The sequence below is a fragment of the Podarcis melisellensis genome (genome assembly GCF_964234715.1).
Source record: "Podarcis melisellensis genome assembly, chromosome: 14".
Taxonomy (NCBI): domain Eukaryota; kingdom Metazoa; phylum Chordata; class Lepidosauria; order Squamata; family Lacertidae; genus Podarcis; species Podarcis melisellensis.
In genome coordinates this window covers 25234314-25250089 of record NC_138546.1, presented here as the reverse complement: position 1 = coordinate 25250089, position 15776 = coordinate 25234314, and the positions used below count along the sequence as shown (strand labels likewise).

Sequence of the window (15776 nt, the reverse complement as noted above, 5' to 3'; positions counted from 1 at the left end):
ACTGGACTTACAGTGCTTCTTAGAAGGTAATGGTTGTTCCTTCACATCTGTCATAAGCTACAAGCAATCCAGGTTGCCCCAAGGGCAGGCACACAGGAGCACAGTAACTGCCCCCCCCCCAGTACAATGAAGCTGAGAGAGTGGTAGAAGGAACTCCTCAACATAAGGCTACAGTCCTTGCGATAATTACCTGGGTTATGTCCCCTTGGGCTTCCTGCTCAGTAGGCAAGCCTAAGAGTGCACATTAACTCTGCTTTTAAAATCACTCAAGGCTTTTCTTCCCTGCCCCTTACCAGAGAAACAGCTCGATGCTTGTGTTACATGTGTTACCTTGAATGAAGCTGTGGAGAGAATATCCTAAATAATTCAAGCCAGGAGCAGAGAGGAACTATTATGATGCTCCTACTACTGCCAAGCAGCTGGTGAAGATGGACCATAGAAAACCAGGGCAAGCCTGAAACCAGGTCCCCATACCCTGGTTGGCAAAAGGCGCTGCTTTGGCAGGAGAGGGGGCGGGGGTTGAAGTACCTCTGCCCAGCTACTGCTGATGGTATTGCTAGTGAAGAAAAGAGCCAGTGGAGAGAGCCAGGAGCACTTCTGTGGCTTTCTTCGCAAAGGAGTTTGAAGGATTCTTCATTCTTTTGCAGTTTCAAAAACCTCTGTGGGATAGCAGACCCTCCAGATCACCTGAGAAACTTAACCTGACAGCAACCCCTGTTGCACCCACATCAAATCAGTCCACGGCTCTCTCAAGGGTTGAAAACTAAAATCTCAATTTTTCTTTCCCCAACGCATGAGGTGATATGAGGCCTTTACAGTCATACCTCATGTTACGGACGCTTTAGGTTATGTGTTTTTGGGTTGCGGACCGCAGGAAACCTGGAAGTACTGGAACGGGTTACTTCCGGGTTTTGCCGCTCATGCATGCAAAGCGCTAAACCACGCTTTGCAAATGCACAGAAGTGCCAAATCGTGCCAGCGCCTGTGCAGATGCGGCGCTTCAGGATGCCTCCGTCACGGATTATGTCTGCAACCACTGTATCTTACTCTTTCCTGCAAATGACAGTTCATGCCATGACACCTAGAACCAGCTCCAGGCCCAGTTTTAAAGTGCAAAGGGATCTAGCCTGGATTATGAATGTGCTGCAAAGCCCCTGTCCCACCCCCACTTGGTTTTTAAAAGTAAAATGAGGAGGGAGAGTTTAAAACCCTCAAAAGTATGCCATCTATTAGTACATGGCAAGTGAGTGGTTGCTTTCAAGAGTTTAATGTAAAAGAGGAGGGAGGGGGCTTCAGCCTTCGCTCCTGGACCCAGCAACACCATAGGACACGGGCTTGGTTGTTCTTCCTTGTGGAAGGGAGGTTGGTCCAAGTGGGAAGGGGTCTGATCATCATCTCCCTCTGCCTGAGTCACTCTGGAGCTCAGACATATCCCTAAATGGGGATGGGTCCCGTCCCCTCAATTTACATACAGCCTAGTTGTTCAGTCCCCTCCCCATTCGATCAATGCAATATTGAGAAACACACGAAATCAGATTTACCGAAAAAGTCATCTGTATAGTTTCCCATAATCTTTTCATACAGTTTACATTCTTTCCCACATCATCTTTGCTTACAATAAACGGTGGTCCTGTTTGCCACACAGGGCAAGAGGAATGGATTGTCAGTAAGGCAGTTTCTTCCTACCCCAAGGGAGGGGAGGAGGCCTCAGGAGCTGCAGCCTCAGACCATGAAGGAGCAGCTCCAGAGGGACAGGAAGGCTGTGATTTCCAGCAGCAGGAAATTTTTAAAAAGGCAGCCATGCAGCACAAGCAGCTCCGTGACCCCCAAGCCTAGGGGTAGTTGGGGAGCCCACCACCTGTCACCATCAGCGCTGCCAAGGTGTGTGGCAGCAGCAGCCCAGCGACACCCTCCTCCAGGTGAGAGACAGCTAAGAGCACCAAGAGGCTGCAGAACAGCCCCTGGAGCTGCCTTCTGTGCCACAAAATGGTGGCACCAGCCCTTGTGGCTCTGAAGGGTGCCAGCGGCAATCGCTGTGGCTCACTCCCCTGGTCCCAGCAGCCCCAAGCCCCCTCCCTCTTGTGCCCTTGTGCCCGTGCCCAGCAGCAGCGACAGCGCAGTGTGCCCAAGCAGGTCGGGAAGGGGCAGCTCTCAGTCCTCCTCCTTCTCAGCAGCTGCAGGAGGGTTGGGCTTGATCAAGCCATAAGCCACAGCCTGCGCCAGGCACTCCTGGGCCACTTGGGCAATCTGGGGCTTGTCCTTGGCCTTGGCCATAACAGACAGGATCTCCATGGTCTCGCTCTCCATCAGCTTCTCGGCCACCTCCTTGTCAGCAGCCACCATGTTCCTCACTACCACCACCCCGCGGTGCTGGAGCTCGGTGCCAGGGCTGAGGAGCAGGGCCTGCAGGATCTCCAGCCAGTGAGTCGTCTGGGGAAAGAGGGTGAGAGGTCAGTTAGCAAGCAGGAAGGAAACCTGGCATCCACCCAGTTCCTGGAGACCCTCCAAAGGCCTGCCATGCCCAGTGGGCAGCTGCTGGGCTCAGCCCAACCTCCAGGCGGTACTCACCACTTGAGGGATGCGGGAACAGATCTGGGGCAGCAACGAGGTCAAGACGGCCAGCGTCCCTGAAGCTGCCCGCTGGAGCCTCTCGTCGTCCTCCCCGCTGTACAGGACTAGCAGCTTGAGCCGGTCACTGCCCTCCACCAGGAACAGCTCCCCGACCTGCCCAAAAGAGACATGTGAGTGGAGATAAACCTCCTGGGGCCCCAGCACAGCCAGGTGGCCCAGTACCCCTGCTCACCTCTGGGCTCAGCGCCATGTTGCACATACACTCAGTGGCTGCCAAGCGGATCATTTCGTGCTCCTCAAACATGTAGCCCTCGATCATGGGCACGGCCTTCTCCTTCACAATCTTCTGCCTGCAGGAGGAGGAGCCAGCAGGAGAAGGTAATGGCCCTTGCTTCCAAGGAACGTAACCCTCCCAGAGGACAGGGCTGGGACCCAGCCTGCCTGCCTCTCCAGCCTTACCGGAGCCGCTCACTGGTCCCCGCCAGGTTGGTGAGAGCCATCAGCCCTTCGAAATTCTGCAGGGCACTGCGGTTCAAGTGCAGGAGGCCCACCAGGGGCCGGACCACCTCGTAGATCTGCAGGAGGAGAGAGAAAAGGCTCAGGGCGGTGGGGAGAGGAAAGGGGAACCCGACCCCATCCACTGCCTTGCTGTGATGCTGCCCTCACTCCACACTGACCCGTTCGCCCGGAAAAGCCATCTCGGGGGCGGTGGTGATGGTGATCTTAGCCAGGGCCTGCGCAGCCTTCGTCTGCCCTATTTCAGTGCCTTCCAGGGCCAGAGGGATGAGTGCCTAGTGGTGGAATAAAATCCATATTCTGCTTGACTGTGAAAAAGCCTTGATGCCCCAGTGCTGTTGCAGGGCTAAGCCAAACAGGAGAGGGTGTGTATGCATGTGTGAGGCTCACCTTCCCGCCTCCAGCAGCCACCACAGCCCCTCGGTCCTCAGGGTCTTCCACGACAGCCAGGAACACCCTGAAGCACACAATAGCAGGCACTGAATGTGGGACCCAGAAGTCTACACACACACACCCCACAGCAACTTGAGATTACAGGAAGGCGTCATCTTGGCTCGACTTAATTTTCTGAGCTCTTTGGCTAAGCAGAAACCCACAGGTAAAAAGGCCAGCATGTCTCCTCTGTGTAGCAGGTCTGGAGGACTTACCTGTGAACAGCAATACCTGCATTGCAGGGGTTGGGCATGATGAAACTTTGGGTCCCCTCCCTTCTATGAAAGCTCTGCTGGGGTCAAGGCCTGTGGCCTGCTGGCCTCACCTGGAGATGAGCTCCCGGCAGGCGGGGCTCAGGGAGGGGCTTTCACTCTTCACCATGCAGGTGAGCGCTGACACCACACCGGCGGCCAGCAACTTCCTCACACGTTGGCGCACGAACTCTGGCTTGTCCTGGGCAGGAAGAGATGGAGAGAGAGGATGAGAACAGGCCATGGGATGTCTATTATCCACCTCCTCTCGCCCTCCTTGCTCCATCCACCAGCATCTCACACAATCATTGTGGTCTTTGCATCACAAACTTCTAAAAGCTTCCCACTCCAACCTCAACTCCCCATTACCCAAAAACCATTCCTGCAGAGGGCAGGGGAGCCAGGCCTGGCCACACACACACACACACCCCAGCCTGCTAGAAGGCTTCCACTGGCCCCCTCAGGGCACTCCTCTCCCCTCTATCACCTTTGGGTGCTTCTCAGGGATGTGTTGCTTGGCGTACTTTGCGAGCTCCACCATCTGGGGGTCAGGCTCCTCTTGGTCGTAGCTGCTGGTGCAATTCACCAGTGTGGAGGCCACCGCAAAGAGGACGCTCCGGTTCTCTGACTGGGGAGCAGATGGGTGGCAGGAACAAAGACAAAGAGGTAGAAGTGGTCAGTCGGGATCTTCATGATTCTTTGGGACCAGGGACCACCACTTGTGCATTTGTTACCTCAAGACTAGGCTACTACCAGGCAAAGTAAAGTGTGCCTGCCCTTGAGTACTATTCAGAAGCGTCAGCTGATGCAGAACAAGACAGCCCTGCCACAGAACACCAGAAGCTGATCAGAAGTGAACTCTTAATATCTCTGCACCCCTGACGAACTGAGTTGGGCAAGTAGGTGGGGCCACCCACCTGTCAATCACCAGATATAATGGTGATGTTGCACTTTAAAGCCTCAGTTGCCTAGACTTCAAAGTACAGCATGGTGCTGTGTGAAAGGCTTTTTGGGAGCTGCCCTGCCCTGCTCTTGAAACCTCTGGAAACTGGAGGTTGAAAGAGCAGTGCTAGGAGGAGCAGTTTTTCTTTAATGGAATCCACTTTCCCGCCAACTTGAGCAAGGCTGATCAGCTGATGAGAGGCTGGGAACAAGCCTTGCCTGAGCAAAGGAGCAATCCCCTTTAATCTCTCAGGTTTTCCTTTGAAGCCCCCCCTTACCCCCCCCCACCTAACATCAGGTGGTTGGGCATGGCTTCCCCAAAATGTTGGACCAAGTTTGGCTCACAGGCCAGAAGTTGCCAACCCCTGCTCCAGAGCCTGGTCTGGATTTGAAAGCCCTAAAGGGGCTGGGTGGGCCAACTCTACCCCCCTGGGATGGTCCTCCTAGAGGCAACCAGCATGTTTCTGGGCTGTACAGAGCCCACTGCGGGGGATATAACCAAAATGCTTCTGCACAAACAAGATATTCGCACACAGAGAAGAGGCGTGTTGTGGCAAAGGGTTCTTCGAAACACTCATTTCCTATGTGGAGGAATCCTTTTCTTCTTGGGTGCTGTTGAAGTGGGGGAAGAATTTCATCATGTGAAGCTCCAGTTATGGATCTGAAGTGGCACAGTGGAGACACTTCACTGAGACTCAGGAAATTTTGCTACAGAACAGCATTTTACATCTTAAATCTTCAAATATATGAAGGGCTATCACATAGAAGACAAAGCAAGGTGGGTTTCTGCTGCTCCAGTGGTAGGAACCCAAACCAATGGATTCAAATGACAAGAAAGAAGATTCCCACTAAACATTAGGAAGAACCTTCTGAGGGTAAGAGTTGTTTGACAATGGAACAGACTCTTTCGGAAGGTGGTGGACTCTCGCTTCACTGAAAGTTTTTTTAGCAGAGGCTGCATGGTCATCTGTCAGGGATTTTTAGCTGTAATTCCTGCATTGCAGGGATTGGACTAGATGAGCCTTGGGACCTCTTCCAATTCTACAATTCTACAAATTACTGGGTACCATATACTACAGCTGGGTTGCTATTCCTAAGCAAGGGAAATTGAACATAAACAAGGCAGAGGCAATAAGAGCCTCTGGACATGCCCAGCTGCCCATTCCTCCCACCCACCCACTTTGCCCTCCCTTTTGGAAGAGGACCTCACCCTGGCCAGCCAGAAAAGAGCCTGCAGAGCAGCCTTGTCCTCCAGGAGCTCCTCCTTAACGTCCGCATCCAAGGAGAGGAAGGCCAGTCCCTCAGCTGCCCAGTAGCGGGTGCCGGCATCAATGGCCTCATTGCACAGCCACCTGGAAGCAGGAGAAGGAGAATCAGGATCCATCCCTAGTGCCTCTACTAGCTGAGACCCTAGTGGGCAAGGAGCATAGGAAGCCCCACCACCCCAGGCTTCAGTGGGGCATGGTCTGTTGTGCAGCTGCCAGAGGGACTCATTCTTGTCATCTGTCAGCTCCCACCAGCCCCCAAAATTTTGAGAAAGGGACAGGCAGCCTGACCTCCTTCTAAAGGGGAAGGCAGTCACGTGGCACAGAAGAGGCTAAAGCGCCTGGGACATGGGGGAAGAAAGCAGCGCTCACTCACTTCCGGCACTGCTTGGCCAGCTTCAGGGTAGAGCCTTCCGCAAACTGCTTCATGCTGAAATCTGTGCCCCCCGCCGAGCCCAATTTGCAGAGGCCCTGGAAAGAGAAACCGTGATGTGCCGCAGTTGCCACCTGACCCCAGAACTTCCTTCAATCTGGGAAGATGGAAGAGGAACAGTGTGGGGTCCCACTGCAGCCAGAAAATGGCTCCCTCCTTCTCCAAGATCTGCTGCCTCTTGCTCACCACCAGGGCCCGGATGCGAATGCTGTCGCGCTCGCTGTGCTTGTAGATCTCCTTCAGTAGTGTCACCCCATTGGCAGTGATGAAGGTGGCCCGCTTGGCCTTGTCGGCAGCATGGATCAGGGCCTCCACGGCCACAAGCTGGTCGGCCTCCTGCGACGAGGCGCACAAGGCCAGAATGCTCTCCATGATGCCACTCAGCTCCAGCACCCTGTTCCCAGCCTCGGAGGGGCCTTGCAGGAGACAGGAGGCCGTCTGGATGGCCCGCAATTTCCCAGGGACGCCGTGGTCCTGGAACCAGCCCCTGGGAGGTGAAAGAAAGGCAGCTCATCAGGAGAAGCCAGGAAGCTGCCACAGACATTCCAAAGCTGAAACCCCAAGCTCTGCACCAGAAAGAAGGCTGGAGTCTCAAATCTGAGATCAACCAACGGCACCTTCTGGCAGCAAAAGTCCTCCTCCCACCCACTATTATGTATTTATTTCATAACATCTATATATCACGTGATTGTAGAAAACCTCAAAGTAGTTTATAAAAAGAATAAAACAGTAAGATTATTAGTACAAACAACACATTCTAAAAATTAAAACCAGCAATAAACTAAAAACACACCAGCGTTTTAAATATATGGGTAGGCTTACTACACAAAAATGTTTTCAGCAGACGCCGCAAAGAGTAGAATGAAGGCGCCTGCCTGATATCGCCACACTAGAAGATCCATTTCTTATAAATGCAGAACGGGTAATATATGGCACTTGGAACAGTGCCAATTCTGCAGATGGAAGTGGTCGAGTGAGCATATCTGGGTTAAGGCAATCTCACAGGTAAATTATTAAGGGCTTTGCATACTAATAGTAACCTTTTGAACTTGTCTCGGTAGCAAATCAGCAACCAGTACAGATCTCTGAGCATGGGTGCTATATGCTGACAAGTTTTTGCTCCTTTCAGCAATCAAGCTGCAGCATTCTGTGCTAGCTTCAGCTTCCAGATCAGGTGCAAGGGAAGCCCCATATAGAGCGCACTGCAGTAATCCAGTCTTGAAGCAACCAGTACATGAACTACAGTAACTGGGTGTCTCTGGCCAAGCTGGTGGGCTGTTGTGACGCTTTCAATGTCTGTCAGCAGCTAGGCGCTGAGCATCACTCCCCACCACTTCTGCACTACTTCATTGGCCCCCCCATGCCTTCCCAGCACCCCCTTTCAGAAGCAGCAGGGGGCGGCCCCCGAGTCAGTCACAGACCTACCTGACATAGTCCTCGCAGAGCCGGTGGAAATTCTCCCGCTCCCCATCGCACTTCAGGTCCCCATAGAGCTTGCTGAGGAGGACGGCTGCGCTCATGAGGGTGTTCTCTGTCACCCGCAGGCCCCCAGGACTGTGGCTCACTGTGCCCCCCACCTCCAGGATCTGCTTGAAACCTAGCGAGGACAGACATGCTCACTGGCGCTGGCAAGTGACCCAGGCCAGGAAGAGGAGGGGCTCGGGAATGGGCTAGACGTACCCTGGTCAATGACCCAGAGGGTCAGGCAGTTGTTGGGGTCCTTCAGCGACTTCCGGGGCACCACACTGATCAGCAGGTTGAGGATGCTGTCCCGGCCATAGGAGGAAATGCTCTCCCGTGTCAGGGCTTCCAGCAGCTGCTTGAGGAGCAATTTCAGCTCTTTGGATGTATCTACAGGAGCAGAATCAGAGTGGAGGAGGTCTGAGCCTCCTCTGCTCCAGGCCAGCATTCACAGCCCAGCTCCACCCAAGGTATCAGCACGAAGATGAGCTTGGCACGACACCAAGTGGATGCTCAGCCCATCAGGGAGGCACCCAAGAGACTCACCCAAGACAACAGCTTCCTCCTTGCCACGCACATCCCTCTGCAGCCCCTCCTTGAGGGCATCAAACATAACCTGCAGCAGGCTGTAGGTTGCCAGCGAGACTTGCTCGTCCTCCATCTCTAGGATAGCAAAGAGGCGCTGCGGCCCCAGCTCAGCCAGGATCACTGCCGTCTGAAAGAAGGGCAGCATCCACTGAGACTTGGGGAGGAATCTAGGCCTGTCTCTCAAGAACCAGTTACCTTCCCCACAACGCTCAGAGCAGAGCTGGATACCTGCCTAGTAGACAACTCCACAAGTGTAACTGTGGTTTGTCAGTAGGAACTCTGGGGACCCATAAACTTACCCAAGGAGACAGAGTTCACTGGTTTATATATCTAGGTTATCTTGCAGCATGCATTACTTGAGGATTCAACAGTCTTGCTAGCTCTCTGTCCGCCACAGTAGGTGATCATAGAATTGTAGGGTTGGAAGGCACCCAGTTCAACCCTCTGAAATGCAGGAATCACAACTAAAGTATTCCTGACAGGTGCCCATCCAAACTCTGCTTTAAAGCCTCCAATGAAGGAGAGTCCACCACCTGGAGGGTGTCCATTCCAAGAGGTTGAACAACACCAGGCCCAGGACAGAACCCTGCAGTACCCCACGTGTCACTGGAGAAGGAACTGTTGGAGAGCACTCTTTGTGAATCACTGGTGGTTAGCCAGACTCCAGCAAATAGGAAGCCCAAGGTTTCCTCTCAACACTGGAGGAGCAGAGAGAGAGGGGTGATTCCATCCCCTTCCCCAGCCTGAAACATGGGCGAAAACTCAACTCTGTGCCTGCCAGGAGAATGGGGTGGCAACCTATAAGCAGGTGCAGAGGCAGAGAAAGCCCAAGTGCGTCTGCAGCCCCTCCCTGGCTCTGTACTGTAGGGAGACAGAAGAGATCACTTGGTTTGCCCCTGACCTCCTGAGGCATTTCAAAGATGCAGTACAAGGTCAGGGACAAGTTCCAGGCACACACACCCTCGGAGTAGTGGCGTGCCCTTGAAGCAACAGGTTTTGGAGAGTGTTTTATACATAACCTGTCAGCAAACGGACTGAACCTGTTAACCCCCCCCCCAAAAAAAAGAGTGAAGAAGCTTTCATCTTAAAAAGTGGACATACCCGAGAACGATGCCCACTGCAAAGGCCAGTGAGGGTTCGCACAGCTGCTAGCACCGTGTCCACCCGACCTGTATCCAGCAGCTGGAGCAGGAGGCGCACCCCGTCGTTCTGGAAAATCTTCTCAGCACCAGGCTCCTCACGAGCCAAAACAATCAAATTCTGAGCTGCCTGGACAGGAGAAGAGCCAGTTAGCTGGACAAAGGGGCTCGCTTTAACCGCTCCCCATCAGGCCACACAGTTGTTGGAGGGGCACAGCCAGAATTTAGAGCTGGAGAGGTTTGGAGATTCTGGCCCATAATAACTCCATTGTCCTTGCTTCTCTAAGAGCCATGGTGGTGGGGATCTCCTCATTGGGCAGAGCTGGGAAGCCTGCAGAGTCCCCCCAGGTGCTGCTGCACTGTAACTCCCATCAACATTAGCATGACTTTATGTTATGAACCGCCCTGTGATTGTTGGATGAAGGGCGGTATACAAATCCCATGAGACAGAATGAATCACTCTTGACTGAGACTGATCATATTAAAATAAGCACCACCCTAATATATTCTGGTTTTGTCAGTCACAGAAAAGGAAGTTACGGTATAATGACTCAAAGTCCTCCTCCCTTCCTCCCTCAGGTATCCTGATCCAGGCATCAGAAACCCTCGCTCTGGCTTTTGCCTACAGGCAACTTTGGAAATACAAAACTTGCATTTTGAAATAGAAAACAGAACCGGAGACTGCCTAATTCTACAATTGCATCCCATATATGTACAGTTGCAGCACACGCAAAGTTGCTCTTCATCAGAGCACATCACACCTCCCACTCGCTTACTGGTTAGATGAGTACCTTTTGTTTCTTGTCCAGATCTTTTTCTTCAGGGTCCAATAGCAACTTAAACATCTGCTCCACTTTGGAGTCTGTGCGGGACATGGCTGTCATCTGAGGCAAACAGGCAGTTGGTGAGAAACCCCACAGTCATACTTCAGAAGCCCAGTACACACCTGAAGCCGAGAATCCTTCCTGGGTGGAGAGCTAGGCTGCCCCACAAGGGAGGTGCCTACCCTGGAAATGCCCTACTCCGCCCCCCCCCCCCGATGCTTCTCCTACCTTCTCATGCATGCTGCTGCCAAGGTTGCGCAGAGCCTCCTGGAAGGCCTTGTTCTTGGGCTCCAGGCTCACACACCTCTGCAGGTCCAGGAGGGCCTGGTCGAGGCGGCCCAGTTTCTGCCGGGCTTGGCTGCGCCGGAAGAGGCTCTTCACGTCGTGCCCATCAGCTTCTATGGCTGTGAACAGGCAAGAAAGTATTAAGAGGCAGCAAAGAGGCTTCTGCAGAGAAAGAGACTTCTGGAAGGAGCGTAATCCCCCACCCCACCCCTTGCAGCTCACCTTTAGAAGCATCCAGTTCTGCCTGGACATAGTCCTCCTGCAAAAGAAGCAGAATGCCAGAGAGGCATTGGTGAAAGGAGATATAAGGGAGTGGAGAGTGAGCGTAAAAGAAAATACTCAAGAGGAGCTCAGGCTGAAAATGACAGCCCTGACCACCTTTCTGGGGGACATCTGTCAAATCCTAAATTCTCTACAGGTTACAGGAGGAGGAGGAGGAGGAGGAGGAGGAGGAGGAGGAGGCAAGGCATCAGGCTGGCCTCTCCGCCACTGTCTTCTCAGTACCTCATAGCCAGACAGCCATGCCCCGAGGGCTCCCCTTGACTGTGCATAAAGGCACCTCACCTTCTAAGGAGCAGCAGGGTGAAAAGAAGTCCACCTAAAGGGGCTCAGCATAGTTAAAATGAGAGATGCACAGAAACGTTGACACTGGGGGCACAGGGAAGCTCTGTGGCCATTTAGGGGGAAACTCACACACACACAATGCCTGCTACCTTCTGATGCGTGCTACGTCACTTGAGAATTTTAAGAAGAAAAGACACGTGGGAATAATCCCTTAAATTTTCCCCAAGAGTGTCCAGCTTTTCTCCTCCTGCAGAAGTGAGCGGCAGGTAGGCAGGCTGGCAATGCCCCTTGGGGGCTCCCATAACTCGGGCAACCCTCCCGCTTTCCTCACTTCCCCACTCACCAGCTTGAGGTGGCAGGCGGCGCGGTTGCGGTGGAGGACAGCGCGGTGCGGGTCGGGCTCCTCGCCATCCCCAGGGCAGAGGCTGAGGGCCCGGGTGTAGGCGGCCAGCGCCTCTTCATAGCGGCCTGTCTGGAAGAGCTCGTTGCCCTCCCGGCGGAGCTCCGGGACCTGCGGAGATAAGAGGGGCGGGGTGGATGAGCGATTCGGTTTGGGGGTCAGCTGGGCTCCCACCGCCCACCCCACTCACCGACGTCTCCTCCATGGCGCGCTCTAGTGACGCCACGCGAGCGCGACAGCCGCTCCCTAGCCGACCCACGTGCTGGCAGCGCCTCCCTTGGAGCGCCCAGCGGAGAAGAGACCGGGCGGCCCGCGAGCGGAGCTGCTCCACCTCCCGCCCCGCCCGCCCCGCGTGCCTTCTTGCCGGTTTCCTGTTTCTTGCAGGGGCACCTCCCGAGGATTCGTCGGTGGAGGAGGCGGTGGAAGCTGCGCTGGTGGAGGCGGTAGAAGTGAAGGAAGTCGACGGTCATGAGGGCCAGGACGAGGCAGCCGTAGAGCCCCACGCCCAGCAGCGGCCCCAGCGGGCTCCTGTGGAGGGAAAGCGGGCTCAGACGGAAGGGAGGGAGGAAGAGGGGCAGAGGGGAACCCCCAACCCCCCTCGCCGCCCCTTCCGTCCGTCCCCCCACAAGGGCATCTCACCGGGGCGCGGCTGGCGGAGCAGAAGCCGAGGCATTGCCGCGGAGTCTCTCAAATTCGGGCCGTGGGCAGCAGGACTTGAAGCGGCGAGAGGCGGCAGGCAGGCAGCAGTAGGCGTGGGTCGGGGGGTCGGTGAGGCGTGGGCAGTAGAAGCCGGCGTGGTGGAACCCGGCGGGGTCCAGGTAGCCCTCGCAAAGGTGCACGTTTTGGGTACCAGCTGGAAAGAGGAAGCGATTGGAACAAGCGGGGTGCTCGGGGGGCTGCCCTCCCTGCCGGGGCTCGCGGGAGAATTGCGGGGAGGGGGGAGGATACTGCCGCTTCAGCCCTGCTGAAAGCCCACACAGGAGGACCCCGGGGAGGGGGCAGGCGAGCCCAGGGACTGCCGTTTCAGCGTCTCTTCCGTCGCATGGCAATAGAGTAGTTGGCAGTGCTGTGGAAGCGGGCTGAACAGCGAGGGAAAGTATCCTAATAATTAAGGCTGCAAAGTCGCAGCCACTTCTGCTAGAGGAGAACCACTTCCTGCCCTGAGCCAGATCAAACAACCAGCACCCAGGGTCCAGGGACATTTGTTTCCCATAAAGAGTAAAGCCAAACCCAGTAAAGACTGAAGGTGACTGGTTCTGTGCTAAGGGATTTGAGGGTACCCAGTTCTGATCAGACAGATCTGCATTGGCAAGGCAGACTTTTGGTCTGTCTGGTGAAGTTGTCCTTGGGTTGCAAGATGCAAGGAGCTGGGAAAGGTTTTCCTCCTACTGACTGGGAAACTGAGCAGAGCACTTGCAGGCAAACTGGCCTATGAACACAAGCTTAACTCTCTGTCTCAAACACATTCACACACGCACTCCCAATTGTCATGCACACAAACACAGGCCCATCATTCCTTGTCAACATGCTTGGATCCTGGCTTGATTCCTTCCTCCAGCTGATGGGACACCCCAGAGCAAGTGGCACCCTACAAACAGGGCTTTTACTTAGCTCTAAGATGGCCCTGAAGCCCCTAAGAATTAGAGTCTTGCTCGAAGCAGATCTGCACATGGGCTGAGAAGCCCCTGGGAGGCTATAGAGACTGCAATTTCAAAGTGAGGTTTTGGCATGGCAAGTTGGAGCTCCTGGGGGGCTACTGGGCTGGTGGGGAAGGGAGAGAAGGGAGACCAGATGCAGGTACCTGTCCTGAGAAAGGCCAGCAGCAGCAGGCAGGGCAAGAGCAGCATCTTCCCGGCAGCGGCAGCAGTGTTGAAGGCTGAGGCAGCTCTGACTGTCTCCTCCTAGGGAGGGAAAGCAGAGAAACCACACAGAGCTGCCTGGCTCCCGCATCCATTACCGGGTACCATCAAGCACCTCCCTGCGCCATTAGGCCAGGCTGCACTTAACGGCTTGCCTCTGCAGGGACCTTGCCAAGCTGGGGGCAGGGAAGATCCATTAGGGAAGCGACCTGGCTAATGGGAGGGGCCAGAGTTTGGCCTAGTAGTGGGGGGAAACGATGTGGTCAGGAGCCTCCCCAGCGGGGTCTTCAGCTCAGGAGAAAGGCCCAGGGGGCTTTTTACACCAAGGCAGGCCTCAGAATCCAGGCACCTGCTGTGTTCAACATCAGGAGAGACAGACAAGCGCTTTCTGGGCAGCATCCCATATTGGTGGGGGCGGGGGGCAGGCTTCTACAGAACAAACAGCCAAGAATCCAGGAGTACCTCTTGAGTATGGGTTTTACTGGGCTAGATAATATGCATCTACTATAAGAATGTAAGAAGAGCCTACTGGATCTAGCCAGCATCCTGTTTTCACAGTGGCCAACCAGGTACCGAACCCTAACCCTGTGGGAAACCCCCAAGCTGTAGGCAACAAAAGTTTGCAGTTGGCTTCCTAATAGTGTCACTGGTGTTCTTGGTTGCATTTGTAACACTCAGGGTTTTGTCACTGCCTAGATCTACACCTTTTGATGAGGGTAACCGATGGGTCTCAAACCCTCCATGAGTTAGGGACTTTCTCTGCATGCGAAGACAGGCTCCAGTGGATTGAGCAGACGAGACCAGTAGTGGGTCCAACAGTCAGGAGGCGGTTTCTGCACATGCTGTAGTAGAGGGAGTGAGGGTCAGATGTGGCTCGTCAACCTGGGAAGGTAGCCTACCAAGGAGAAGGAAGACACTGATCCTAAACCTCCACTGCCTTGTGGGATATCTTCAGGACAAGAAAAGGAGTAAACCCTACAAAGAAAGAATAGCACCTCATACACCTGCTTCTGGCAACCAAGCTGGTGCCAAATGTATTGTTTTGCTTTCCTTTGGACCACATCAGCAAGGCCAAGAGGGTGTCACCTGGGAGATAAGGACCTCCATACGCACTGTCCAGGCTTGCGCTCCATGGAAGGTCACTTCAGAGCTGCCAATGCAGCGGTTTGACTCTGCAGGAGAGATTACGTGTGGTTCCATTGTTCTGTTTGTGCAATGGAACTTCCCCTCCCTCTGCCTGTGTTGTCCCCTAATGCCGTTCAGAGTGGGGTAGGGATTCTGGAACAGATTTAGGGGGTGCATGGGGAGAAGAAAGTGAGGAGGGAGCTCTGCGATACAACCAGAGATTCTCACACTACTTTGCTGGATGCTGCCCTATAGAATCAAAACATTGATTGTGTCCATTAACAAAAAAATCAATTATTGTTAAATTTTGGAACATGAAACATTGGGTCAAACTGAAGAAGTAACTGGATATAGAATCCCTTTAGACTCATTCCTGGTTATTTAAAAGTTGTGGAGGGAGCTGCCAAACTGAAGACTGCATTTAAGTGTGAATTATCTACCTGTTGTCTATCACAGATGTGGGTTGCAGAGGGACCTCCTCTGCTCTGAATAAGCTGACTGAGAAGGAAGGCAATGGAGGACCACTGCTCAGGCTTCACACACAGAAGGTCCCAGGCTCGATCCCTGGTGGTATCTCCCCTGAAAGATTTTGGACCATAACCACTCCATACTCCATTTCCAGGAGTTCTTCTTAGATTCTCATTTCTCATTGACCGCAATCAGAATTAGATTGCATTAATCATTCATAAAGCTGGCACAAGTCCTTTCAGAATGGTTTGTAATTAGGGCTTCGTTTTTTCTCTTAATTGGCTGTATTTCTTTTAAGGGTGGGATCTGTGCATGCTTGCCTATGTCCTGTCATACTTCCAGTTAATGATTCAAATGACTTTGCAGTTCTACCTTTTCCACTGCCTGTTAGCTGACCTTTTTGTTTTTTTCCCTTAAGCTGTTCCCAGGGATTGAATCTGGGACCTTTCAATGTGCAAAGGCGGTTGCTCTGCCCCCAGTTTCCATTCCTTTATTTTGGAGGTGCATAAAACCCCATGAGGCACATCCTGAGAACTCCCTTACTGCTTTCCCTGCCAGTGGCCTAACCCCTCAGGGCTCTCAGCATGATTTTTTGTAAGGGACGCCCCTCCACACTTCCTGCAGGATTGGCCCTTCACTGAGAGAGCGCCTGC

General features: G+C 53.8%; 1 protein-coding gene across 2 annotated transcripts; it reads right to left on the bottom strand.

Moving 5' to 3' along the window:
* Positions 1 to 1536: 1536 nt before the first annotated feature.
* Positions 1537 to 14405, bottom strand: UNC45A (unc-45 myosin chaperone A). Of its 2 annotated transcripts, XM_081888131.1 has the most exons (21): positions 12311 to 14405; positions 12028 to 12199; positions 11615 to 11782; positions 10930 to 10966; positions 10651 to 10826; positions 10390 to 10482; positions 9561 to 9728; positions 8418 to 8586; positions 8091 to 8261; positions 7836 to 8007; positions 6597 to 6897; positions 6354 to 6448; positions 5923 to 6064; positions 4258 to 4398; positions 3845 to 3972; positions 3478 to 3544; positions 3249 to 3362; positions 3031 to 3146; positions 2804 to 2921; positions 2569 to 2724; positions 1537 to 2430 (listed from the first exon to the last, which is right to left on the bottom strand). In XM_081888131.1, exons 1-21 carry the CDS (start codon positions 12871 to 12873, stop codon positions 2152 to 2154), a joined length of 3546 nt encoding a protein of 1181 aa, XP_081744257.1. In that variant the 5' UTR covers positions 12874 to 14405; the 3' UTR covers positions 1537 to 2151. The 2 variants fall into 2 exon arrangements, with proteins under 2 accessions (XP_081744257.1, XP_081744256.1); XM_081888130.1 differs by lacking the exons at positions 12028 to 12199; positions 12311 to 14405 and adding an exon at positions 11862 to 11880.
* Between the last annotated feature and the right edge of the window lie 1371 nt (positions 14406 to 15776).